The sequence below is a fragment of the Symphalangus syndactylus genome, chromosome 17, assembly GCF_028878055.3.
Source record: "Symphalangus syndactylus isolate Jambi chromosome 17, NHGRI_mSymSyn1-v2.1_pri, whole genome shotgun sequence".
NCBI lineage: Eukaryota > Metazoa > Chordata > Mammalia > Primates > Hylobatidae > Symphalangus > Symphalangus syndactylus.
The window spans coordinates 25,624,327-25,651,354 of record NC_072439.2 but is presented as its reverse complement, the minus strand read 5'-3'; the positions used below and the strand labels follow the sequence as shown (position 1 = coordinate 25,651,354).

Here is a 27,028-nt window from a genome sequence, read left to right as displayed (position 1 = left end):
CCAAGGCGGGAGGATCACGAGGTCAAGAGATGGAGACCATCCTAGCCAACATGGTGAAACTCCATCTCTACTAAAAATACAAACATTAGCTGGGTGTGGTGGTGCACACCTGTAGTCCCAGCAACTCGGGAGGCTGAGGCAGGAGAATCGCTTGAACCCAGGAGGTGGAGGTTGCAGTGAGCTGAGATCATGCCACTGCACTCCAGCCTGGCAACAGAGCGAGACTCCATCTCAAAAAAACAAAATAAAATAAAGATCAGCCTTAGATTAGTGATTACCTTATCGTCACAAAGGCAAAAATGCCAGTTTTCTTGGTAAGAAATGAACACCATCTCTTAGTGGCATTTCCTCCCAGCCATTGGGTAGGAAAAGGTAGTAGGAAAAACATCTCATTTCTATCTTGTAAAACAGAAACTGTGAATAAGAAAATATGAAACTTGTCATCAACAAAGGAAATAGGAAGAGGTATTCTAGAACAGCCTTTTAGTAGTATTTTTAGAATTATAGGAATTACTTTTAGTTTATTCTTACTTGTTAATCTTATTCCTGAGAACATGTTTTGAAACAGAATGATATTTTTAACTGCCATCTTTCTAGAATATACTATTTGTACTGCAGAGGAAATACAATAAATGAAATCAGTGTTCACTATTGACCTTCATTAATTCTGAAACGTATTTTTACTATTATCCTCCCATAAGATTATTTGAAATTAATTTTTCTGTTTTATCCATCCCTTAATCTGCAAATTTAAAATAGAAACAGATAAAATTCCTTCTCCAGGAAGGCATCAGGTTTTATTGTTTTTTTGGTTTTTTTTGAGAGAGATTCTCACTCTGTCATCTAGGCTGGAATGCAGTGGCGCAATCTCTGCTCACTGCAACCTCCGCCTCCCAGGTTCAAGCGATTCTCCTGCCTCAGCCTCCCAAGTAACTGGGACTACAGGTGCACGCCACCACGCCCGGATAATTTTTTTTTTTTGTATTTTTAGTAGAGATGGGGTTTTACCGTGTTAGCCAGGATGGTGTCCGTCTCCTGACTTCGTGATCTTCCCACCTTGGCCTCCAAAGGTGCTAGAATTACAGGCGTGAGCCACTGCGCCTGGCCAGCATCGGGTTTTTTTTTTAACCATCTGCTGGCTTATAGACTTTGAATCAATTTTTTATTTTTAAATGGTTATGATGAAAGCTCAAATTATTATTTATAAAACATCTTTTTAAAACTGTGTATTGATTATACTCATTTAATTTTCTCTTTTGACTTTTCATACAGATATGAAAAGTTGATGAAGATCAACCTAGAAGCGGCAGAGTTAGGTGAAATTTCAGACATACACACCAAATTGTTGAGAGTAAGTGTTTACAAAATTATGAAATTTGTAAGCTCATAACCTATTCCTTTGCTGGCACTATTAGATTTAAACTTTCTTAGGAGCTAGGCATGTTAGTACACACCTATAGTCGCAACTACTCAGGAGGCCGAGGCAGGAGGAGCACTTGAGCTGAGGCATTAAAGGCTGCAGCGAGTTATGATGGTGCCACTGCACCCTAGCCTGGGCAACTGCATGAAATCTTGTCTGTAAAATAAATAATTTAAATAAATAAACTTTCTTATAGAGATGATATTTCTCACTGCAGAGAAAGAATATTTTCCCATCTTTAGAAACTTCTTTACAATATTAAATACTCTTACTGCCTTGAAATTTTTTGTAACATAATTCAAATGCCTACTGTAATTTAAACCTCTCTCTGTCTCTCTCTCTGTCAGTGTTTAAATCCATAATGCTCTTGTGTTCCTGCTGTGGCAGTTAAAGCAAGTTCATAAATGTAATTTCACATGCAGTTGAATGTAAAGTGCTTGAACTTGTTTAGAAATAGATTTAAATTAGGCTGGGCGCAGTGGCTCATGCCTGTAATTCCAACACTTTGGGAAGCCAAGGCAGGTGGATCACCTGAGGTCAGGAGTTTGAGACCAGCCTGGCCAACGTGGTGAAACCCCGTGTCATTAGCTCGTGTGGTGGTGGGCACCTGTAATCTCAGCTACTTGGGAGGCTGAGGCAGGAGAATTGCTTGAACCCAGGAGGCGGAGGTTGTAGTGAGCTGAGATCACACCATTGCATTCCATCCTGGGTGACAAGAGCGAAACTCCATCTCACAAAAATAAAGATTTAAATTAGAAAAATATTATCAGATTTTTTTCTAAAATAAAAAAGGAAAGAAAGATTTGAGATCTTCAAGGCAGTAATCACTTCTATAGCTAGAAAAAGCAATTAGGACACAAGTCTCTGCTGAAAACTACAATAGAATTTCTGGGAGTCTCTGAATCTCTTATTAAAATGTATTATAGAAGTGCACAAGTTTATATATTAGCAATTAGTAAGAGCTGATTACTACTCCCAGACCTGCCCCATTTACCTGCCTACTCATGGCTGGCTACTTAAGCAAGGCCTTTTAATTCTTTGCATCCTTGGTTTCTTTTTCTCTAAAATCAGCAATTTCTTAACCCTGCCCGTCTTATGGGTTGTTGTACTAATTAAATGAGATAAATAAAAATACTGTACTCTTGGCTGGGTGTGGTGGCTCACACCTCTAATCCCAGCACTTTGGGAGGCTGAGTTGGATGGATCACTTGAGTCCAGGAATTCAAGACCAGCCTGGGCAACATGATGAAACCCCATCTCTACAAAAAATACAAAAAAATTAGCCAGGCATGGTGGTGCACGCCTGTGGTCCCAGCTACTTGGGAGGCTGAGACAGGAGGATCACTTGAGCCCAGGAGGCAAACGTTACAGTGAGCCGAGATCGTGCCACTTGCACTCCAGCCTGGGTGACAAAGCCAAGACTCTCTCAAATAAATAAATAAATAAATAAATTGTAATCTTGCAAGCTTTTAGTATTTGAAGTATTCTTTCATAAAATGGATGTTAAATTAAAAGTGAAAGGAACTTGATACTATATCCTTTTCACTTTCCAGCTTAGGCTGATGTTTAGTTGTTTCTTTTCCTCAGTTTTAGATCTCAAACAGTAGTTTTCAAAATATGAGTAATGAACAACCAGTAGGTTATGAAGTTGAGTGCCTTGTAATCAGCAATGTATTTTTCAGTGGAACAGAATAGAAAATGTCAGAATGTATCACATATAATAAGGAAATCATTGTTTATGAAACTTTGGATTCAGGTATATACACACTTTAAATGTTACTGAGTTAAAACAGTGAGTTTCTTACTGTGAGTTGTGGTCAAGAAAGTTTGAAAACCATAGCTATAGAATAAAGTGATTAAAAGTCAGAAAGCACAAAATAGTCTTCCCCAGTATTTGTCTGCATTTAAATATAGGCAGCCATATTGCTGTCAGTGTTTTATATTCCCTCTCTGTTTTCACCTTAGAACATGATTTACCTGCCCATAGGCCTAGTGGACATTTATTTCCAGGGCCAGCATCGTTTGAGCACTTTAAATCAAAATTAATATATTTTCTTTTGGGAATCTCAAAATGTTTCTCATTTATGACATTCCTGTGAGATTAAGATTTCTTTTTATTTATTTATTTATTTTTAAACAGAGTTTCCCTCTTGTTGCCCAGGCTGGAGTGCAGTGGCGCAATCTCAGCTCACTGCAGCCTCCGCTTCCTGGGTTCAAGCAATTCTTCTGCCTCAGACTCCCGAATAGTTAGGATTACAGGCATGCGCCACCATGCCCAGCTAATTTTGTATTTTTAGTAGAAACGTGGTTTCTCCATGTTGGTCAGTCTGGTCTGGAACTCCCAACCTCAGGTGATCCGCCCGCCTTGGCCTCCCAAAGTGCTGGGATTACAGGCATGAGCCACCTTGCCCAGCCAAGATTAAGATTTCTTATGAGAAAGCATAGATGACTAAATAGCTTGAGGTAGTGGAGTCTTATGATATCAGGACTTTGCACTTCAAGCCAATTACTTTTCCATAGATTTCATTTTTTCTCTTTTTCTGTTTTTTTTTGAGATGGAGTCTCGCTCTTTTGCCAGGTTGGAGTGCAATGGCGCAATCTCGGCTCACTGCTACCACTGCCTCCTGGGTTCAAGTGATTCTCCTGCCTCAGCCTCCTGAGAGCTGGGACTACAGGCGCCCACCACCACGTCCAGCTAATTTTTTTTTTTTTTTTGGAAACAGAGTTGCTCTGTTGCCCAGGCTGGAGTGCAGTGGTGTGGTCTTGGCTCACTGCAAGCTCTGCCTCCTGGGTTCACGCCATTGTCCTGCCTCAACCTCCCGAGTAGCTGGGACTACAGGCTTCCACCACCAGGCCCGGCTAATTTTTTGTATTTTTAGTAGAGACGGGATTTCACCGTGTTAGCCAGGATGGTCTTGAGCTCCTGACCTCGTGATCCACCCGCCTCGGCCTCCCAAAGTGCTGAGATTACAGGCGTGAGCCACTGCGCCTGGCTTCCTAGTGGAGACCTTACAGACATTTTTCCCACCACAAAAGTAAAATTTATAAGTAGAAAAAATACCACATATATTCTGCACCCAAAAATTGATTCTTAAAAGTTTTGTCCATGGCCCTGCAGCAGTGCTTCTCAGAGTGGCTCCTGGGCCACAGGGCGCAGTGGTTCACACCTGTAATCCCAGAACTTTGGGAGGCTGAGGTGGGCGGATCACTTGAGGCCAGGAGTTCGAGACCAGCGTGGCCAACATGGTGAAACCCTGTCTCTACTAAAAATACAAAAATTAGCCGGGCGTAGTGGCAGATGCTTGTAATCCCAGCTACTGGAGAGGCTGAGGCAAGAGAATCACTTGAACCTAGGAGATGGAGGTTGCTGTGAGCCGAGATCATGCCACTGTCCTCCAGCCTGGGCGACAGAGACCCTGTCTCAAAAAATAAAAAAATAAGTAAAGAAGAGTGGCTCCTGGGCCAGCAGCTTCAGCCTCACATGGGAACTTATTAGAAATGCACATTTTGGGACCCCACCTGGGATGTGTTGAGTCAGCAACTCGCTGGCAGAACCCAGCAAAGGCCCTTTTTAATAAGCCTTCCAGGTGATTCTCATGCTGCTAAAATTTGGGTAATCACTGTTTTCATTTTCTTTTATATGTATTATTAAATGACTGTTACTCTACAAACATATGGTTGTTATTTTTACTTTTTGGATAACATTATAGTCTAGGCATGTCCCAGGTTTTTTTGGTAACACCATTTTCTTAATGATACGATGTTGCAGCCAGTGGATTTATTACAGTCTTACTTATTATTGCTCTACTGTTGGTCCTTTAGTTTGCTTTTCACTCTTCTATGTAATGCTGTAAGAAATGACTTTTTCCATAAACTATTTTCCATATATTGGATGTATAATTTAACACATTCTAAACATTAATGTTAAAAAAGACATAAAGCATAAAAACCAAGATATGTATTTGATCATATAAAAATTTAAGCTGGGCACAGTGGCTCATACCTGTAATCCCAGCACTTTGGGAGGCCAAGGTGGGGGTAGACTGGTTGAGCTCAGGAGTTCAAGACCAGCCTGGGAACATGGTGAAACCCCAACTCTACCAAAAAAAAAGAAGAAAAAGAAAAAATTAGCAAGATGCAATAGCACGCACTTGTAGTCCCATCTACTCAGGAGGCTTAAGGTGAGAGGATGGCTTGAGCTCGGGAGGCAGAGATTGCAGGGAGCTGAGATTGCGCCACTGCACTCCAGACTGGGCAACAGAATGAGACTCTGTTTCAAAAATAAAATAAAAATTTAAGATCTGTATATGTTTAAAAAATGTTAGAATGCAAATAAGTTGGGAAAATGTGATAAAGGGTTTTTTATAAAAATAACTCAGACACGTTGATAAGGAAAATAGTCAATCTGCAAAAAATAGATGAGCAAAGAACATTTAGAGACAATTTATAAATAAAGAAAATATATCTAGTGAAAACACTCTTGAAAAAAATGCTCAAATCCAATAGTAAGAAAAAATTACATAACAGTAAGATACTATTTTTGTCTTTCAGATTATCAAGGCTTAAAAAATTAGAATGCCAGTGCTGACAAGAGTGTGGTTTAAAGGGCATCCTTGTTTGTTGCTGGTGGCAATGTCAGCTACTACTGACATTATTTGAAAGGCAATAGTGTGTATCAGGACCTTTAAAATATTTGGACATATTTATCCTTTAAGTCTAACCTTCATCCTTTCTTCATAAGTTTTACAAATTCTGTATGCATTTCTGTGGTAGGTAAGTGATAAACTTACTAAGCTTAAAATGAACAGAATCTTAGATGAGGTTTCTTTTCATTTTCTGTTTTTAAGAGGAGTTGCTTTGGTTTGGCCTCTAAACAAGAAGAGCACAAATCTTGCTGCCTACACAGTTGATATTTGGGACTATTCTAGTGGTTCTGTTTAATTTTCACAACAGGGCTATGAAATGGAGAATTAACCGCTTTTTCCAGATAAGGAAACAAGATTAGAAGTATTTTACATGTGGTTTTAGAAGGGTATTTACTGAATGAAATGTTTTATAAGATGTATTACTGCTGGTCTCATGTTTTATTATACTGTACCCCAACCTAAGAAACTCTTTTATATTTAAAAATGGAAATAATTACTGTGCCTTTGAATTGAAGTAATCTACAAAAGAAATGTGGTCCAGACTTTAGCCTTTGTTGGGACTGTGGTGATCATTTCTGGCTTTTGGCAATCTAGATCTGAACCTTTGGTTTTATTTAGCTTTCCAGTTCTCAGGGAACAATAGAAACCAGTCTTCAGGATATTGACAGCAGATTATCTCCAGGTGGATCACTGGCAGACGCATGGGCACATCAAGAAGGCACTCATCCAAAAGATAGAAAGTAGGTTATAGCTTTATGCGTAGTTTCTGCTCTTATTAATGTCCTTTTTCACATTGACTCAGTTAATTTATTTGAGTTTTTCTTCCTTAAATAGTGTAGAAAAACTACAAGTCCTGTTAAATTGCATGACAGAGATTTACTATCAGTTCAAAAAAGACAAAGCAGAACGTAGTAAGTAAAATTCGCTATTTCTTAATTTAATAAATCCCTCTTAGTAATTAGTTACAATACAGTTTAATTTGGTATATCTGTAAGGGTAGCTTCTTAAGCTGTTTTTTTCAGAGATGTGATTCTGTCAGGAAAAAGGTTGATTGTGTTAAAAAAAAAAAAAAAACTATCCTTAAAATCAACCTTTTGAATACTTTAAATCAGGGTCATGAACACCAGAACCTCTAAAGGGCCAGGCAGGTAACAGAAAGGAATGAGATTGGCCAGTGGGGACTCATCTACAGGGGAGAGCCACTACTCAGATTCACCAAAGGTATTGCCCAGTCTTCCCATTTCTCAAAAAAAGCTAGAAATACAGAATTTGTTAGAAATATCTTGATTTTTAAATGTTAACTGTTAATTGTTTTTTACATTGTTATTTACAGACCAAATAAAAGCATCTGTGGGCCATAAGTAGCCCATGAGCCACAAATCTATGACATCTGCTTCAGACTCTTAGCCTTTTTGAAGCAATAATCTCAAAAGAAAATGTATTGTGTATAATGTTATGATTCTATATTAACAACAGTAATATATTTTCCTATTTCTAGGATTAGCTTATAATGAAGAACAAATCCACAAATTTGATAAGTAAGTATCCAGATTATGTTTAATAGTTATTTTTGGTGCTATTTTGGTTATCTTTATTAGTATGATTCTTCTTAAAGTTGAAATTAATTACAATTAAAAAATACATTTTAATCTTGATTTTACAGGATTGTTACAATATGTAGACATTTTTGAGGTTCACGCATCTGCTCCCTAATGGGGAAGTTACCATGATGGGAGAAGGAAGGGGGAGAAAGATTACCATTTCAGTCCATCAGCTTCTGCCTCATATGCTCTGATTACAGGATAGATAATAGAGCACATAGGCGAGGGCAGACTCAACTGACACTGTCTTAATTTTAACCTCATTCAATAGGCATTTTTTTTACATCCATTTTGAACCTTCTCTTTATCTTCTTGCTGCTATAATGTCTATCTTAGAAACGTTTACTTTCTCCTGTAAATATTCTAAAGCCACAACAATCATTATAGGAAACAGATACATTTCATATATTTGAAAATTTCTAAATATTGAAAGTAGAAACAGTGACATTGGTTTAAGCCTCTGATTATTTCTAAATTACAGGCAAAAACTGTATTACCATGCAACAAAAGCTATGACGCACTTTACAGATGAATGTGTTAAAAAGTACGAGGCATTTTTGAATAAGTCAGAAGAATGGATAAGGTGAGTAAACTTCTTTTGGAGTGATTAGTGGTTGACTGCACAATATAAACGTACATTTGAAGTAAGAATGCTTCACTAGACTGCATATCAGTTGATTCTTTTTGGTTTTCAGAAAGATGCTTCATCTTAGGAAACAGTTATTATCTCTGACTAATCAGTGTTTTGATATTGAAGAAGAAGTATCAAAATATCAAGAATATACTAATGAGGTAGGTACAGCTATCAAGGAAAAATTAAAATTCTTCTCAGTTTATAACTGATAGTGATTGACAAGGGAGAAATGGGATAGAATGCCTACATTCATTTCCACCCACCAATTTTTAATACGTGTTTTGAGCCAAGTTTTAAGAATGTAGATGTTTTACAACTAAAAACAGCTGATAAACCATCCTTTTATCAACCATAAGAAAAGTTTCTTTCTTAAAAGGGTGTTGATTTAAGTATTGTATCATTGATAGTTTTGAAATCAAAATTTAAAGTTTTTTTAAAGGACTTATTAAAAGCTGTGACACTTGATGTCCGATCTGTAGATGTCAGATCTGTAGTAAGTACTTTTGTTCTGTGATTAATGTGGGGTTGTTTTTTTCTTTCTTTTTTTTTTTTTTTTTTGATGTTTTAGTTACAAGAAACTCTGCCTCAGAAAATGTTTACAGCTTCCAGTGGAATCAAACATAGCATGACCCCAATTTATCCAAGTTCTAACACATTAGTAGAAATGACTCTTGGGTAAGAAACTCATCATTTGGAAACCGTAGTGTTTCCATTTGCTTTCATTGCAGTTTGTGCTTTTGCTCTTACATTTTGAAATTTTTTATGTTTGTTGTAATACAATGTTTAATAAGGTTATTTATTGACCAGCTAAAAGAAAATAAAACATAAACATCATTCTAAAACATTTGCATACTGTTTTTGAGCAAAGTTGCTTGTTTATTTTAATAGTATGAAGAAATTAAAGGAAGAGATGGAAGGGGTGGTTAAAGAACTTGCTGAAAATAACCACATTTTAGAAAGGTGAGTAATGCAAAAATAATTACTGTGATTTTTCTGTGCAATTGAGTTCATTCACATCTGTACTTACATCTTCCTGTATCAATAGATTCAGCAGTGGTAAAGGGTCATAAAGTCAGAACTCATGTTTTTCTCTCTATGATTGTGTATTTGTGATGCCTTTTAATGGTTGATTAGTTCCATTTTATAGAAGTACTGGTTAATCGAATTACTTGCTTATTTGAATCAGTTTGTAAAGATCAAACTCTATTTACATTATTTTTATAACTTAATTCATTGGAATCATAATTTTCAATTTGGTGAATCAGAGTTGCTTTTTAAGATACCAGCACTTTGGTGCTGAGTAGCTTACAGGGTCCTCTGCACACCTCCTTGCAGGTGAAAGCCATAGGTAAATGCAGTACTTTGAGGAGTTAGGTGTCTGCTTATTATCTGCAAAATCCTAATAGATAAGGCCAAAAGAGATTTTCAGCCTGCAGAGGCAATAAAGCAGTTTTTGGATGGCTGTTTTCCTTATCCTGATTCCTCAGAGAAATTAAGTCATATTTGGCTCTGTAATAGAACCTTTTCTTTTTCAAGCCCTCAGGTGCTCCTCTACAGGTTCTCAAACCCTTGTAATGCTAATAAAAATATTTCACATTTGGCTGGGCACGGTGGCTCACACCTGAAATCCTAGCACTTCGGGAAGCCAAGGCAGGCGGATCGCCTGAGCTCAGGAGTTCAAGACCAGCCTAGGCAACATGGCAAAACCCTGTCTCTACCAAAAATACAAAAATTAGCTGGGCATGGTGGTGCACACCTGTAATCCCAGCTACTGGGGAGGCTGAGGCACGAGAATCACCTGAATCTGGGAGGTGGAGGTTGCAGTCAGCCGAGATCACACCACTGCACTCCAGCCTGGGTGACAGGTGAGACTGTGTCTCAAAAAAAAAAAAAAAAAAATGGATACAGAATTTTTGGGTCAGAGAGTATGTCAATTTAAATTTTGTTGGGTTTTACTAATTTTATTCTTTTTTTTTTTTTTTTTTTTTTTTTTTTTTTTACCCGAGACGGAGTTTCGCTGTTGCCCAGGCTGGAGTCCAATGGCGTGATCTCAGCTCACTGCAACCTCTGCCTCCCAGGTTCAAGTGATTCTCCTGCCTCAGCCTCCTGAGTAGCTGGGATTATAGGCGCCCACCACCACACCCAGCTAGTTTTTTGTATTTTTAGTAGAGATGGGGTTTCACCATGTTGGCCATGCTGGTCTTGAACTCCTGACCTCAGGTGATCCACCTGCGTCAGCCTCCCAAAGTGCTGGGATTACAGGCATGAGCCACTGCACCTGGCCAATTTTGTTCTTTAAAAGGGTGCATGTTATAGTCCTAAACAGATAAAACCTATGCATTTGGCAACATTGAATGTATAACATCTTTTAAACGTTTGCCAATTTGTTTAGTAAAAACCGAGATCTTATTTTAATTTATATTTCTGTGGTTTATAGTGATGTCAAACATCGTTTAATATGTTTGTTCAATTTTAATTTTGGGGGGGGAGTTACTCGTTAACTTTAAAAAATATTTTTCTTGTTTATAGTAATTATCTAACTTTTATAGTATCCAGTTTACAGTTTCTTCAGAACTTTAGCTAAATCCTTTTAGGCTTAAATATCACCAAGTAGAAGAGACTATAAAGATGTGCTTTTTTTTTTTTTTGAGATGGAGTCTTGCTGTGTCGCCAGGCGGGAGTGCAGTGGCGCGATCTTGGCTCACTGCAACCTCCACCTCCCGAGTTCAAGCGTTTCTCCTGCCTCAGCTTCCCGAGTAGCTAGGACTATAGGTGCATGCCACCATGCCCAGCTAATTTTTGTATTTTTAGTAGAGACAGGGTTTCACCATGTTGGCCAGGATGGTCTCAATCTTTTGACCTGGTGATCCACCTGCCTCGGCCTCCCTAAGTGCTGGGACTACAGGCGTGAGCCACCGCGCCCAGCCCAAGATGTGCTTTTAACAAACTTTTATATTTAACTACTTATGCCTTGTGGAATAAAATCCCAACTTCCTAAACCACATTTAGTAAGTCAGTTCCCCCTGTGTTTTATTTGCAGGTTTCTTAACAATGTATAGGTGATATAACATGGCATAATCTTAACGTAAATGTTAAGTGACAAAACTAGTAATGGAAGCCAGATTTTGTTCTGAGTGTTATACTACTCTGTCTCCATGTGGATAACTCACTATCACTTCAAATTTTTTTTTTAATCTAAAATCATCTGTCCCAACTCAGTTTTCCCTCTACTCTCCTTATCCTGTTCGAAGGTACCACCTTTCTCCTACTCCCTTAAACATACATTATTTTAGACACTTAATCTTCTTTATACCCTCTCAACAAGTTTGGCTACCATATTTCCCCTCGTCACCCTCATTCAGATTTCCTTTCCCTTTCATATGTGATACATGGTAATAACCTATTTTTTTCTTAACCCCAAGCTCTTCCCATCTGTCATGGGTATTACAGCCAAAATCATCTCTCAGAATACTGATGTAATCGTATGACTTCTTTGGCTCAAAAGTTTCTAAACTCCTGTTACCTAAAAAGTCAAGTCTAAATTTATACTTCGATTCAAAGAGTATAATAGTCTGGTTCCAGCCTGTTCACCCAACTTTACTTCCCACTGCTCCCCAAAATAACATTGTGTTCTAGCAAGGTATCATTTCTCAGCTTCCCTTGGGTATGTCACACTCGCAGCTCGGTATCTTTTTTTTTTTTTTTTTTTGAGACAAAGTCTCACTCTATCACCCAGGCTAGAGTGTGGTGGCACGATCTCGGCTCACTGCAACCTCTGCCTCCTGGGTTCAAGCAATTCTCCTGCCTCAGCCTCCTGAGTAGCTGGGACTATAGGCACACACCACCACACCCAGCTAATTTTTGTATCTTTAGTAGAGAAGGAGTTTTGCCATATTGGCCAGGCTGGTCTCAAACTCGTGACCTCAAGTGATCTGCCTGCCTCAACCTCCCAAAGTGCTGGGATTACAGGCATGAGCCACTGTGCCCTGCCCCTACTGTATCTTAGTTTATAAATCCCACCCCACCAGAAAGAAATTATCCAGTTCTTACTGACAGTTTCTTAATTACATCATTACATCGGTTTTTCATGTATTTATGATAATACCATGCTATTCCAGTAAGAAATAGAACAAATCATAGTTACTTAAACTCTTTAAAAATAAATAGCTATTTATTCCTCTGAAAAGTATTTTAAGGTTGGGGGCCTTTATACATAAATACAACTTTTGAGATTACCTTTTTTCTTTGTGTGTGTGTTTTAGGTTTGGCTCTTTAACCATGGATGGTGGCCTTCGCAACGTTGACTGTCTTTAGCTTTCTAATAGAAGTTTAAGAAAAGTTTCCGTTTGCACAAGAAAATAACGCTTGGGCATTAAATGAATGCCTTTATAGATAGTCACTTGTTTCTACAGTTCAGTATTTGATGTGGTCGTGTAAATATGTACAATATTGTAAATACATAAAAAATATATAAATTTTTGGCTGCTGTGAAGATGTAATTTTATCTTTTAACATTTGTAATCATATGAGGAAATTTGACCTCAGTGAGCATGAGAAGAAAGCCATGACCGACCAATATGTTGACATACTGATCCTCTACTCTGAGTGGGGCTAAATAAGTTGTTTTCTCTGACTGCCTACTGGAAATATTTTTAAGTGGAACCAAAATAGGCATCCTTACAAATCAGGAAGACTGAGTTGATACATTTGTAAATGGGAGAATGGTGGCTACTGTGAGTGGGGAGCAGAACCGCACCACTGTTATACTGGGATAACAATTTTTTTGAGAAGGATAAAGTGGCATTATTTTATTTTACAAGATGCCCAGATCCCAGTTATCCTTGTATCCATGTAATTTCAGATGAATTATTAAGCAAACATTTTAAAGTGAATTCATTATTAAAAACTATTCATTTTTTTCCTTTGGCCATAAATGTGTAATTGTCATTAAAATTCTATGGTCATTTCAACTGTTTTAAGCTGTATATTTCTTTAATTCTGCTTACTATTTCATGGAAAAAATAAATTTCTCAATTTTAGTGTAAAGAGTTCATGTGTTTCTTTGTATCCAGTTTGTGAAACAAAAGTTATTTTTTGAAAGTAACAATATAGATGATAATCATAAACTACTCTCAGAATATTGGATGTAGGGACAACTTTGTGTCTCTTCTAAACCCACTAATTCTAAATTTAGTATAGAAGTTCTTTCATATACTTAGGCTATAGAAATTGAAAAGGAACATTTTCTTTTTTTTCTTTTCCTTTTTTTCTTTTCCTTTTTTTCCTTTTTTGAGACAAGAGTCTCGCTCTGTTGCTCAGGCTGGAGTACAGTGGTGTGATCTCTGCTCACTGCAACCTCAGCCTCCGAGGTTCAAGCCATTCTCCTGCCTCAGCCTCCCAAGTAGCTGGGATTACAGGCGTGCGCCACCGCGCCTGGCTAATTTTTGTATTTTTAGTAGTGATGAGGTTTCACCACGTTGGTCAGTCTCAAATTCCTGGCCTCAAGTGATCCACCCGCCTCAGCTACCCAAAGTGCTGGGATTAGAGGGGTGAGTCACCACACCCAGCCGAAAAGGAACATTTTCTCTGAAAAATCTACCCGGAGTTCTAGAGTAAGGGATTGTGCTCAGCAAGAAATTATTTCATCCAACAGGACATTTCTTTCTTTTGGTTTTAGTTTCTGGCTTTTCAGACTGGTGAAGTGTGATTACATAAAACCTGCGTATCATAAAGATAACATATCCTAAAGAGAAATAAATTTGTCTACCAAGAACATCAGTAACTTCATCAGTTTTAAGAAATGAGAAGATTAGGATCTTAAGTGAGATTATGATGCATTATTGTAGTGGAGAATTTTAAGCGTCATATGTACACATAACAAAGAAATGCAAGGGTGAATGCCTTTATTTAAATAATACAGTTATCCACTGTCAGTTACCTGTTTAGTTTGAGAGTGTGTGGGGCAAGGAAGTATTTAATACCTCTTTATTTTAATTTTCCATTCGACTGTCTAATATGGGTATCTTGTATAGTTTAAAAGCTTATATCACTGAATATTAGGCAAAATGTTACTCAAATTATGTGATTATTTGATATATTTGCCAATGTAGTTTTTATTTCAGCACCTCTAGCAAACAATACCAATAAATAGAACCTTTATGTGGAGATTGTATTTTTATTAATAGTATTGGTAGGAATATATCTATTCCACAGTGGTATTTTTTAAGATTTACTCTTTTATTTCCCCCTTACAGTGACATGGAAGAGAAGCATTCTTGCTTACAGTATTTTACCCTCAAAAATGCATCCTCATTCAAAACATTTATTTTTCAAAACATTTTAAATAAATAAATGCATGATGATACCAGTCTGCTAATGTTGAGTGACTATTTAAATGAAATTAGCTTTAAAATAAGTTGTATCTTCACTTTAGTAGCTTTTAAAAAATATTATAATGTTTCGAAAAGATAGCAATTAATGGTATAAAAATAGTATATATAACAAATAGAAGATGGATGTGATGGCTCATGTCTGTAATCTCAGCGCTTTGGGAGGCTGAGGCAGGGATATCACTTGAGATCAGGAATTCTAGACCAGCCTGGGCAACATAGCAAGAGCCCTGCCTCTATAAAAAAAAAAAAATTTTTTTTTAAATTGGCCAGGCACGGTGGCATGTGCCACAGTCCCAGCTACTCAGAGGCTGAGCTGCGAAGACTGCTTCAGTCCAGGAGTTAAAGGTTACAGTGAGCTATAATTGCCAGCCTGGGTGGCAGAGAGAGACCCTGTCCCAAAAAATTAAAAAAAAATAGAAGAGTTAGTAGATGTAACTCTTAGCATAAAACAAGTTATAGTACTGACAGCAGAAAAAATAAAAGTGAAATATGTGAATATAAAGTATATCAAAAGAGATAGCTTTGGCCGGGTGCAGTGGCTCACGCCTGTAATCCCAACACTTTGGGAGGCCAAGGCAGGCGGATCGCCTGAGGTCAGAAGTTCGAGACCAGGCTGGCCAACATGGTGAAACCCTGTCTCTACTAAAAATACAAAAATTAGCTGGGCATGGTGGCAGGCGCCTGTAATCCCAGCTACTCGGGAGGCTGAGGCAAGAGAAACGCTTGGACCCGGGAGGTGGAGGTTGCAGTGAGCCAAGATTGTGCCACTGCACTCCAGCCTGGGCAACAAAAGTGAGACTTTGTCTCAAAAAAAAAAAAAAAAAAAGGGGGGGATAGCTTCAAGTAAATAAACAGGAATGTAAGGTTAGGAAAGAAATGGGAAAAATAATCCCATTAAATCTCCTAAAATTTGAGCTGCTGGCAGGGCACAGTGGCTCATGCCTGTAATCCTAGCACTTTGGGAGGCTGAGGTGGGCCGATCACCTGAGATTGGGAGTTCGAGACCAGCTGGCCAACATGGTGAAACCCCGTCTCTACTAAAAATAAAAAATTAGGCCAAGTGCAGTGGCTCACGCCTGTAATCCCAGCACTTTGGGAGGCTGAGGCAGGTGGATCACGAGGTCAACAGATCAAGACCATCCTGACCAACATGGTGAAACCCCTTCTCTACTAAAAATACGAAAATTAGCCGGGCGTGGTGGTGTGCACCTGTAGTCCCAGCTACTTGGGAGGCTGAGGCAGGAGAATTGCTTGAACCTGGGAGGCAGAGTTGCAGTGAGCTGAGATTGTGCCAACCACACTCCAGTCTGGCAACACAGCAAGACTCCATCTCAAAAAAATAGTATAAATAAATAATTAGCTGGGTGTAGTGGCATGCACCTGTAGTCCCAGCTACTCGGGAGGCTGAGGCAGGAGAATCACTTGAACCCGGGAGGCGGAGGTTGCAGTGAGCTGAGATCACGCCTGGGCAACGGAGTGAGACTCCATCTCAAAAAAAAAAAAAAAAAATTTAGCTGCCATTATTTTGGAGGTTACCAAATTATTGGCTTATAGACCTGATTATGCCATGTCAAAAGAAATGCTTCTTACATATTAAAAAAATCAACATTTCTTTACAAATGTAGTATCTTTATCAATAAATTCTCCAGAAAAAAATTACAATAATCCTGAACTTTTTATGATTGTTTTTCTTTGGTTTTTGTTTTTTGCAATAGTGTTTACTTTTTGTGGTGATCTGTGTTAAAAGTAAGAGATATATTGTTTAGAATTAAGAAAGGGACTATCAGTAGGAATAAGGACTCTCAACTGAAATGTCAACAATTTATTCCCCTTTCAGAATTACAGCCACCACCAGGGCTAGTCTTTTTTTTTTTTTTGAGATGGGAGTTTCACTCTTGTTGCCCAGGCTGGAGTGCAATGGTGCAGTCTCAGCTCACTGCAACCTCCACCTCGCAGGTTCAAGGGATTCTCCTGCCTCAGCCTCCCAAGTAACTGAAATTACAGGTGCCCACCAGCATGCCCGGCTAATTTTTGTATTTCTATTAGAGATGGGGTTTCACCATGTTGGTCAGGCTGGTCTCAAACTCCTGACCTCGGGTTATCCGCCTGCCTCAGCCTCCCAAAGTACTGGGATTATAGGCATGAGCCACCGCACCCGGCCACGAGCTAGTCTTTTGTTTCTAATTTCACCTCACTCAGATGTGTTTTATATGTTGTGCTTTGTCTTTGAGGAAGTGCTGCAGAAAATTTACAATTACTCAAATTTTTGAAACTGAGAAGTGCTGGGGCAGACACACACAGTTGAAGGGAAAAACATTTAAAGAAATCTTAACAGTACTGTTTTAGCTGGATTCTCCACCCCGCATCCCACTTTTAAGAAGACCTGAAAAACTCTTACACTGTTGTTTGAGTTAGACTTGCTCCCCACTTGTCACTTATAAGAAGAATCAAAGTCCAAATTCCTAAGAAATACTGAAAATGGAATAGAAAACCAAAACATCTGATCTGGAAATAAAAACTGACAATATAATAATATCCGTTGTTTATCTTTAGAGAGTAAATCAGCTCCAAAAATTTGCTGTGGCATATAAAAAGCAAGCCCAAATATTATATCAGGCTGTTTAAGCAACTTAGCTCCTAAATGAATATATGAATAAGTTTATTTCTTTTGACATAAACAGAATGCGCAAGGACCAACTGTTAGACACAGTCTCAGGAGTGATGATGGGAACCTCAGTACGAGCTGCATGGTAGACAACTAGGCATTGATGTCTGCTGAAATGCTGAAATGGATTCAATAATGTTAGAAGTTCTAGAGAATTGTTCAATAAATGGTTAAAGATCAAAAAAGGACCCTGGGGGAAAATGTTCTTTTGCACCTTTTTTTTTTTTTTTTTGAGACAGAGTCTCGCTCTGTCACCCAGGCTGGAGTGCAGTAGTGCTATCATAGCTCACTGCAGCTTCCATCTTCTGGATTCTAGCAGTCCTCCCACCTCAGCCTCCTGAGTAGCTGGGACTATAGGTACATGCCACCACGCCCAGCTTTTTTTTTTTTTTTTTTTTTTTTTTTTGTGGAGACAGCATCTCACTTTGTTGCCTAGGCTGGTCTTGAACTCCTGGGCTCAAGCAATCCTCCCACCTCAGCCTCCCAAAGTGCTGGGATTACAGGTGGGAGCCCTTGTGCCTGGCCCTTTTACACATTTTTTGACCATAAGAACTAATTTTTTTTTCTGGGATAAATTCCTGCTAAAGTTTCAAATAGGTTTCATTTTTCCAGTAAAAAATGCACAAAACAAATGAGATCAAGTCTACAGCTTTAGGAGACTGCTCGTCCATCACCACTAAGTCCTGCAAGTTACCACTGACAATTGTGTTGGAAGCTGAGTTAGTGGATACTGTTTTTTTTCACTCCTCTATGAAAATAATTGTGTTTTTATGAACGAGGTCAGGAGGTCCATGCCTGAAAATTACCAAGTGTTACATTAGGTTAGAGCTTCTCTTAAGAAAGCTTAAAACTCTTTCTTTAGAAAGAACATCTATTAATACAGTTTCTAGTTATGAGGGCCAAGGTCTAAAGGACAAGCCAAAAGAATGACAGAGGAAGGGGATTTAGGGCTAACAGGTGGTCCCCAGACATATTGGCTGAAAGGCAGTTCACAGCTAAAGTGTCATATGTGGGTGTTACTGTGCTCCTCATCCATGCTCTCTGTAGTGAGTCGTTCTGGAACACTCCTGGTTCTCGCTATGGCCATAAGAAGTGACTTTCATGAGACCTTCAGAAGAATAGCCCGGCTCTTTTACTGGTTCCCCAAATCACTGACCTGCTCAAAGAATCGGAAATCCAAGCTGCTCTGGAGCCAAGGTGGGGGTAAGTTACCTCAGGCTAATGCCTTATTTCAAATCCATTTTTTTCTGTTACATTTTAAAATGGAGCCTCCCTCGAGTGGGCAGGGAGGAGTGGGAAAGAAAAGTCTTGAAGCCTTTAAAAGGTATTATTCCACTTGGTCATCGGGAGGGAAAATTGACAGAAAATAAAATTAAGCATTTTGAGGCTGAAGTATTAGAAGCCATGAACATTGTTACAATCCAATTGTACGCTTTTTAGGCATTTCGATTCCGAAAAGTTGACTAGAGAGAGATGGAGAATGTATTTAAAAACAACAAAAACAGCTCTTATTCTCAGGGACTCTTAACTTGTCCCAGTACTAAAACATCTTAGAATAAACAGAACACAAAAAATAAGTCCCAGTGAGTTCCCCTCCTTTCCATAGAAAACTAAAAAGGTCAGTGGGCCTTAAGTCTCTTTTATTTGGGTCAGTTTATGCATCATATTTTAATCAGGTATTTATTGATATGAGAATTTAAAGCACCTTATATTTGCTACCATATAAAGCCCTGCCTTTTCTGTCCAGTCCTGCCTGACTGGAATATGCAAGGGTCAGAGGAGAGGGGGTTAAAGGGAGTAGATGACCCCTCTAAGTCTGGTATCTGAAGTTCCTGCAGGAGCCCAGCTTTCACCTTCATACTCGGCAGCACTGGTTGTACTACTCACATTGCTGAAAGCCAGTTCTCTCACTTCATAATGTTTCATCTTGCAACTGAATCAAAATTCTCATGTTTCTTTCACACCCATGTAGCTCAGAATTTTATGTAAGTGCTTAACAATTACTTAAGATATATTATGTGTTTGATACATTATCAAACATAATCTGATGATGTGCTAGATTATCCAGTGCCAGATCCTCCTTTAAAAACAGAAGTGACGACTGGGCGCCGTGGCTCACGCCTGTAATCTCAGCACTTTGGGAGGCCGAGGCAGATGCATTACCTGAGGTGAGGAGTTCAAGACCAGCCTGGCCAACATGGTGAAAACCCGTCTGTACTAAAAATACAAAAAAATTAGCCGGGCATGGTGACCGGTGCCTGTAATCCCAGCTATTCAGGAGACTGAGACAGGAAAATCACTTGAACCTGGGAGGCAGAGGTTGCAGTGAGCCAAGATCATGCCTTCGTACTCCAGCCTGGGCAACAAGAGCTAAATTTCGTCTCAAAAAAAAAAAAAAAAAAAAACAGAAGTGACTATGATCTATAATCACCAAGGGAGGTATGTGATTAAGACATATATTTAAAAGTATGCAGGTCAGCCATGGTGGCTCACGCCTGTAATCCCAGCACTTTGGGAGGCCGAGGTGGGCTGATCACCTGAAGTCGGGAGTTCGAGACAAGCCTGACCAACATGGAGAAACCCTGTCTCTACCAAAAATACAAAATTAGCTGGGTGTGGTAGCACATGCCTGTAATCCCAGCTACTCGGGAGGCTGAGGCAGGAGAATTGCTTGAAAATCCAGGAGGTGGAGGTTGCAGTGAGCTGAGATTGCGCCATTGCACTCCAGCCTAGGCAACAAGAGTGAAACTCCGTCTCAAAAAAAAAAAAAAAAAAAAATGCAATTCATTAAAAAAAGAAATTTATAAAATATAAGGCCTAGGACATTTTGATCTTCTATTTTTCTTTAATTTTTTTCATTCTCACTGTCAAAATAGGGAGAATTTAACTTAATAGTTTAAGTCTCTGTTTATATGTACCATTCTTCAGATATGGATTAGCATAATTTGGGATGTTAGAGCCCCAAGAGAACTTAAGAAAAATCATCTTCACCAATTGCTTCATTTTAAAGATAAGCAAAAAGGCCGGGGGTGGTGGCACACGCTTGTAATCCCAGCAATTTGGGAGGCCAAGGTGGGTGGATCACTTGAGGTCAGGAGTTTGAGACCAGCCTGGCCAACATGGCGAAACCCCGTCTCTACTAAAAATACAAAAATTAGCCGGGTGTGGTGGTGGGTGCCTGTAATCCCAGCTACTTGGGAGGCTGAGCCAGAAGAATCGCTTGAGCCCAGGAGGTGGAGGTTGCAGTGAGCTGAGATGGAACCACTGCACCCCAGCCTGGGCAACAGAGCAAGACTCAGTCTCAAAAAAATAAAAATAAGATGAGCAAACTGCCTCCAGAAGGTTAGACACCTTAATCTCCCAAAACTGTTACATAGGCAGAACCAGAGCTTTATCCCAGATTATCTAATTCTTGGTCTGCTGCTCTTTTTATCACACCACAGAGCAATGGTGAGTAAGTAACAGAATGTGAACATACGAGCCCTCACTGAATATTTTACTTATAGCCTTCATCAGTAGATAATCTATACCTAGAAAGTTTGATAATCTATTTTTCCAAAGTAAAGCTTATTAGTTTTCTCATTAGTTTGGAGATTGATAGCCTGATTCCACAATCTTTTTACTTATACACAATATTATGAAAGAAAGATTTTTTGTTGAGGCCAAGTGCAGTGGCTCATGCCTGTGATCCCAGAACTTTGCGAGGCTGAGGTGGGCAGATTGCTTGAGGTCAGGAGTTCAAGACCAGCCTGGCCACCATGGTGAAACCCCGTCTCTACTGAAACTGCAAAAATTAGCCAGGCATGGTGGCAGCTGCCTGTAATCCCAGCTACTCAGGAGACTGAGGCAGGAGAATTACTTGAAACTGGGAGGCAGAAATTGCAGTGAGCTGAGATCACACCTCTACACTGCATGCAGCCTGGGCAACAGAGTGAAACTCCATCTCAAAAAAAAAAAAAAATTCTGTTGAAATATTACTCTATCATAATGAGATTATTTAAATATATGCTTTATAGGATTATATCCCCTCGAGAGCAAGAACTATCTTTTCTTCTATCTCCAGTGTTTAACATAGTGTTTTGTATGTGGGCAGTCAATAACTATTTGCTTTACTGAATTGACTTATGAAGACAGCCCTATGGAATTTTGAGTTAAAAAAGAATGAATGTATTCTTAGAAATCTGCTAATGCCTGGGGATCCTTGCTCCACCCTTCTGTGTAGACTAATGGATTGTGGCAACCATCAACATCAGATTGTCTCTAGCGTTAAACTCTGTCACTCATCAATATCCTAGAGTCATCTAAAGATTGGCAGAAATATGTCAAAGTTTCCCTAAGTACCTTCATTCCGATCAACCCCACTTGAAAACATAAATGGCCTCAGGGCAAAATCAGTGCATGATATTTTAATACTAATTAAGTGAAGGCTCCCAAATGGCTTTACTCCCTGTAACAGCACAGTTTAGTTGACTCTCCTGCAGCTCTCCTCTATCTCCCCCAGAAGACATTAAGTTACATCAAGGCATGATTTAGGAAGAAATATAGAAGGATAGTCGTAAATCTGAATTCAGTACATATTTTACACTATGGTCTTGAAGGAGGAGAATGGGGAGGGCTGTATGAGAAAAGCCCACATTCCATGGCCTGGAGCCATTTCTAATCTAGTTGAGGAACCCAAGCTATATATAAAAAACAGAGCTCAAGAGCATTGTAGGCTGCTGGGAAGATCAAGGGACTTCAGAGTCAGACCTGGCTACTGAGAGCTGTGCTACTTTGAGAGCTTGTGGGACTTCAGAGTCAGACCTGGCTTGTGCTACTGAGAGCTGTGTGACTTTGAGCAAGTCACTTAGATCTCTCTGATGTGAGCTTTCTCGTCTGTAGAATGTGGAGATTGAACTTGATCTTAAAGGTTCCTTCCAGTTTCATAAATGCCGTGAAACTAAGATACAATAATACAAAGTGGCAGCAGAGTTGCTGAAGAGCAGCATGGAGGAAAGTTTCTTGATGTCAGATAGTATGTCACCATGTCATTCATCTGCAGAAACAGGACTGGCATTGTTAATTGTCATAATATCTGAGACCTTATGTAAAACCCTGTTTAACGAGTTTACATACCAAATGCATACATGCTCTTTTTAAAAAACAAATATGAGATCTGGTGAAACCCCGTCTCTACTAAAAATACAAAAATTAGCCGTACGTGGTGGCATGCACCTGTAATCCCAGCTACCCTGGAGGCTGAGGCAGGAGAATCGCTGGAACCCAGGAGGTGGAGGCTGCAGTGAGCCAAGACCATGCCAGTGCACTCCAGCCTGGGCAATAGAGCAAGAATCTGTCTCAAAAACAAAACAAAGCAAATTTGAGATCTAGACTCTCCATATATAGGATGAGCCCTAAGTTTTAGGCTCCTGCTTATGGAAACTGGCCTCCTTTTCTGTGTAACCTGTTCCAGGGCACTTGGGGGTTCCCAGCAGTCATCTTGGTCATTTAATTTCTGTGGTAAAGACATCACTTTCACAGCCTAGCTCTTCATTTCTTTTCCAAATCATTACTAATGCCCAATCAAACATTGTTTCCAGGACACCCCCTTGAAAACAAAAGCCTATCCTATTAATTTATTTTTAAAAATATTTTTTCAGCTCCTTTTCATCATGACTTATAAGATAACCAAACTCTCAGCATAGTCAGAAAATCAGAGCTAGAAGACCTAGCTGTTTTCAGACAGTCTCTTTACACTAACAGTTTTCTCTGGTTCTCCGTTTCACCCCTTCCTGCCCCATGTTTTGGCAGTTAATGAGATGTGATGACTGAATGAAAGTCTATTGCTTCCTGTAAGGAGGCAGATGTAAGCACATCTGGACAACACAGAAACCCACCTCTCACCACAGGGAAGAAGAGAAAGGAGGGGGGCTGCTTATTAGACAGCACCCCACTTGTCTCCAGCATTGTATGGCTTTCTCAAGGACACCCATGTAGATCAGAAGCCCTGAGAGAGAGAACCACCATGGAAGAACCGGCAGAGGAACACTCTAGCATGGATGCTCTGGTGTCTTGTCTGTTGGCGGGTAGGGTGTACCCTCCTAGTAGAATGTATTCTCTGTGCATCAGTGGGGCAATAGGCTAATGGACAAGATGACATCACAAAATCTGTTCTATATTTAGTGGCCTATAAAAGCAAATGATCAGCCGGGCACAGTGGCGCATGCCTTTAGTCCTAACTACTCAGGAGGCAGAAGGGTCACTTGAGCCCAGAAGTTCAAGTCCAGCCTGAGCAACATGGTGAGGGCCCCATCTCTGAAAAAAAAAAAGGCAAATTTTCTGTGTCTCTAAGCGAGAGGGAGACAGCTCGAAACAAATATGAAACTATCACTGTAAAAGTCTACTTATTTTTCCTCTGCAAGGAGAGAGGAGAAAGTTTAGATGCAGAAAAAATATTTTCATGCACAGAGTTCTTACTAATGGTTTAACGATAACTCAGATCCTTGACAATATTATCAAGCCATTGTAATACAAAAAAAAAACAATAGTTATTAGTCCCTGAAATACAAAAGCAAAGGATAGAGAGGGGTCTCCTACATTAAATAACATTCTCTCTGCTTAAGGCAGACAATCTAGCCCGTTTTATTCTGAGGCACTGCTCTAATGAGCAATCTTACTCATATCAATGTTCCTCAAAGTGTTCACTACAACTTTAAATCATCTTCAATAAAGTTATATCAGAAAGTAGCATAAGTTTATTGGAAGACAATGACAATCCCATGAGAAATTGGCTGATGGTTGGTCAAAAATAAAGACATTGCTTCTAAGTGTTCCTGCCCTCATCCGTAAAGTGAAGCTGTCCCAACTGCTGACCCAAGAATCAGCAGTCTCCCAGAAGGTGAAATGTATAAACAGAAGCTCTCCCGAAGCAAATTATTCAAGCATAGACAGGGCTGAGAAATGTTCTCAGAGGCTAACAACATATAACATATTGGACAAGCAGCTAAAAGACAGGAGAGTTGATAAAAGCCAGATTTCAGGCTGGGTGCAGTGGCTCACACCTGTAATGTCAGCACTTTGGGAGACCGAGGCAGGTGGATCATCTGAGGTCAGGAGTTCGAGACCAGCCTGGCTAACATGGCAAAACCCGTCTGTACTAAAAATACAAACACCAAAAGTAGCCAGTCATGGTGGTGGGCACCTGTAATCCCAGCTACTCAGGAGGCTGACGCAGAAGAATTGCTTGAACCCAGGAGGCGAAAGTTGCAGTGAGCTGAGATCATGCCACTGCCCTCCAGCCTGGGCAACAGAGCATGACTCCATCTCAAAAAAAAAAAAAAAAAAACAGCCAGATTTCACCAGAAGATACCAAAGTCTGATTAGAACTCCCAAATCTCAGGAGATATATAATAACCTAACACCAAAGGGCCAAAGGAGATTGTGATCAACATCCATATTCAATGCAAATCCTATGCAGCTGGAGACAGAGAGGCCTTGGGCAGGTGAGACATAACGGGTCTCAGATATGCACATTATTACTGAGGCAAGGCTCCCCTCCCAGTTGCAGCAGCAAGGCTCAAATCTCAAGAACCTCCAAATTGTTCTAGTCCAATCAGCCTAAGCCCCCGGAGACAAACCTGTAGACCATGCAACCACGGAGAGACCTCACACCAGAGGAACTGTGCGGTATCTTATCGAAGGAAATTACAGAGCTCTTCTAGGATTTGGAAGAAGGGTGGAATTTAAGGTTTTGTTTGTTTGGTTGATTGGTTGGTTTTTGAGACGGAGTCTCGCTCTGTCACCCAGGCTGGAGTGCAATGGCAGGATCTCGGCTCACTGCAACTTCTGCCTCCCGGGTTCAAGCAATTCTCCTGCCTCATCCTCCTGAGTAGCTGGGATTTCAGGAGCACGCCACCATGCCCAGCTAAGTTTTGCATTTTTTTTTTTTTTTTTTTTTAGTAGAAACGGGGTTTCACCATGTTGGTCAGGCTGGTCTCGAACTCCTGACCTCATGATCCGCCTGCCTCAGCCTCCCAAAGTGCTGGGATTACAGGCGTGAGCCACAGCACCCAGCCTCTTTTTTTTTTTTTTTTTTTTTTGAGATGGAGTCTTGCTCTGTAGCCCAGGCTGGAGTGCAGTGGCGTGATCTCGGCTCACTCCACCTCCCAGGTTCAAGCGATTCTCCTGCCTTAGCCTCCCGAGTAGCTGGGACTGCAGGCATGTGCCACTACGCCCAGCTAATTTTTGTACTTTTAGTAGAGGCAGGGTTTCACCATGTTGGCCAGGATGGTCCCGATCTCTTGACCTCGTGATCTGTCTACCTTGGCCTCCCAAAGTGCTGAGATTACAGGTGTGAGCCACTGTGCCCGGCCAGAATTTAGGTTATATTTAAATGAAGTAGTGTTTCGATAGGTGCAAAGCAGGGCTGTGTGGGAAGGGGTTAACATCAGGTCTGGACTGCAGAGGGGGACCCAGGCTCCTATTTCCTTAGAAATCACGCAAAATTCGTATCTGAAGTTCTGCACTTGGGTGTAAATCAAGGCTGCCTTTTTTGTGTCAGAGTGACTTAGATCCTCCAGGCAAGAGTGGGATGTTTCATTCCTGCTGATGTTTATTTCAATTAGCAAAGTTTCTCATAGTGCATGGCTTTAGGGATTTCTTAGAGGATCATTATGACACTTCATAGCTGCCGTGTGTCCCTGAGAGAAAGAAATATTAGCATTATCTGTCTCTATCTTCCCGATCTGATGAACAGTAGGAAAGAGTTGAACTTTCTCTGTCCAAACTAATTTGTACTACCTTGTTAGTTATTGTTGTACTTTTTTAAATTTTTGTTTTCTTTATCTCTAATTCTTTCTATGTTTTCCAGTAGCCTCCCAATACAATTTTTCGTATAATAAAACATTTTATTTTATTTATTTATTATTTATTTATTTATTTATTTTTCTTTGAGACAAAGTCTTTCTGTGTCACCCAGGATGGAGTGCAATGCTGCAATCTCTGCTCACTGCAACCTCTGCCTCCCGGGTTCAAGCAATTCTCCTGCCTCAGCCTCCCGAGTAGCTGAGATTATAGGCGTCCACCACCACACCCAGCTAATTTTTGTATTTTTAGTAGAGTCAAGATTTCACCATGTTGGCCAGGCTGATCTCGAACTCCTGACCTCAGGTGATCCACCTGCCTCTGCCTCCCAAAGTGCTGGGATTACAGGCGTGAGCCACCACGCCTGGCCTAATTAAACATTTTAGATGTTTTTATGAGCCCTTTTACACCCCCACCTCCACCCCAGATCCCTCTTTTTTCCTTGATTCCCTCCTTTCTCTTGTTCCAATGTGGACAGTTTGTTTTCCAGGCCTGGTTGAGCCTTTATCCTGAGAATTCCCTTTACCTCTTTCTTGAGTTGAATCATTTACTTCTCGAGTCCTACTTCTTCTTCATTCTTTGTTTAATCCTTCACTGTAGTGGGGAACATCTAGTCGCTTTCTGTAAAATGGGTATGTGAAAGGCATTTCATGTCTAATATTCAGAAATTTCCCTATAAAGTGCTTTGGAGTGGGCTTTTAAATTTATTTGTTTGTTTGTTTATTTGTTTAAGGATGGGGGACTTGTTATGTTGTCCAGCAAGGTCACGAACTCCTGGGCTTAACTCCTCCCACTTTAGCCCCCTGAGTAGCTGGGATTACAAGCAAGA

General features: G+C 39.9%; 1 protein-coding gene across 6 annotated transcripts in view; it reads left to right on the top strand.

The window, feature by feature from the left end:
• TBK1 (TANK binding kinase 1) overlaps positions 1–27,028 on the top strand; it is an 89,844-nt gene that overhangs the window by 36,906 nt on the left and 25,910 nt on the right. For 2 of the 6 annotated variants that reach the window (XR_010116607.1, XR_010116605.1), the window contains exons 13-21: positions 1,273–1,351; positions 6,685–6,806; positions 6,901–6,977; positions 7,565–7,604; positions 8,149–8,250; positions 8,363–8,459; positions 8,870–8,976; positions 9,190–9,261; positions 18,406–18,561. Coding sequence is in view for 3 of the 6 variants with exons in the window: in XM_063621254.1 (XP_063477324.1) it covers positions 1,273–1,351; positions 6,685–6,806; positions 6,901–6,977; positions 7,565–7,604; positions 8,149–8,250; positions 8,363–8,459; positions 8,870–8,976; positions 9,190–9,261; positions 14,556–14,652 (793 nt within the window). In the remaining 3 variants the exon portion in view is untranslated. Of the gene's footprint in view, positions 1–1,272; positions 1,352–6,684; positions 6,807–6,900; positions 6,978–7,564; positions 7,605–8,148; positions 8,251–8,362; positions 8,460–8,869; positions 8,977–9,189; positions 9,262–12,563; positions 13,348–14,555; positions 14,669–18,405; positions 18,784–19,417; positions 25,257–27,028 lie in introns of those variants that run through there. The other 4 variants (XR_010116606.1, XM_055249658.2, XM_063621254.1 and 1 more) reach the window with 4 other exon arrangements.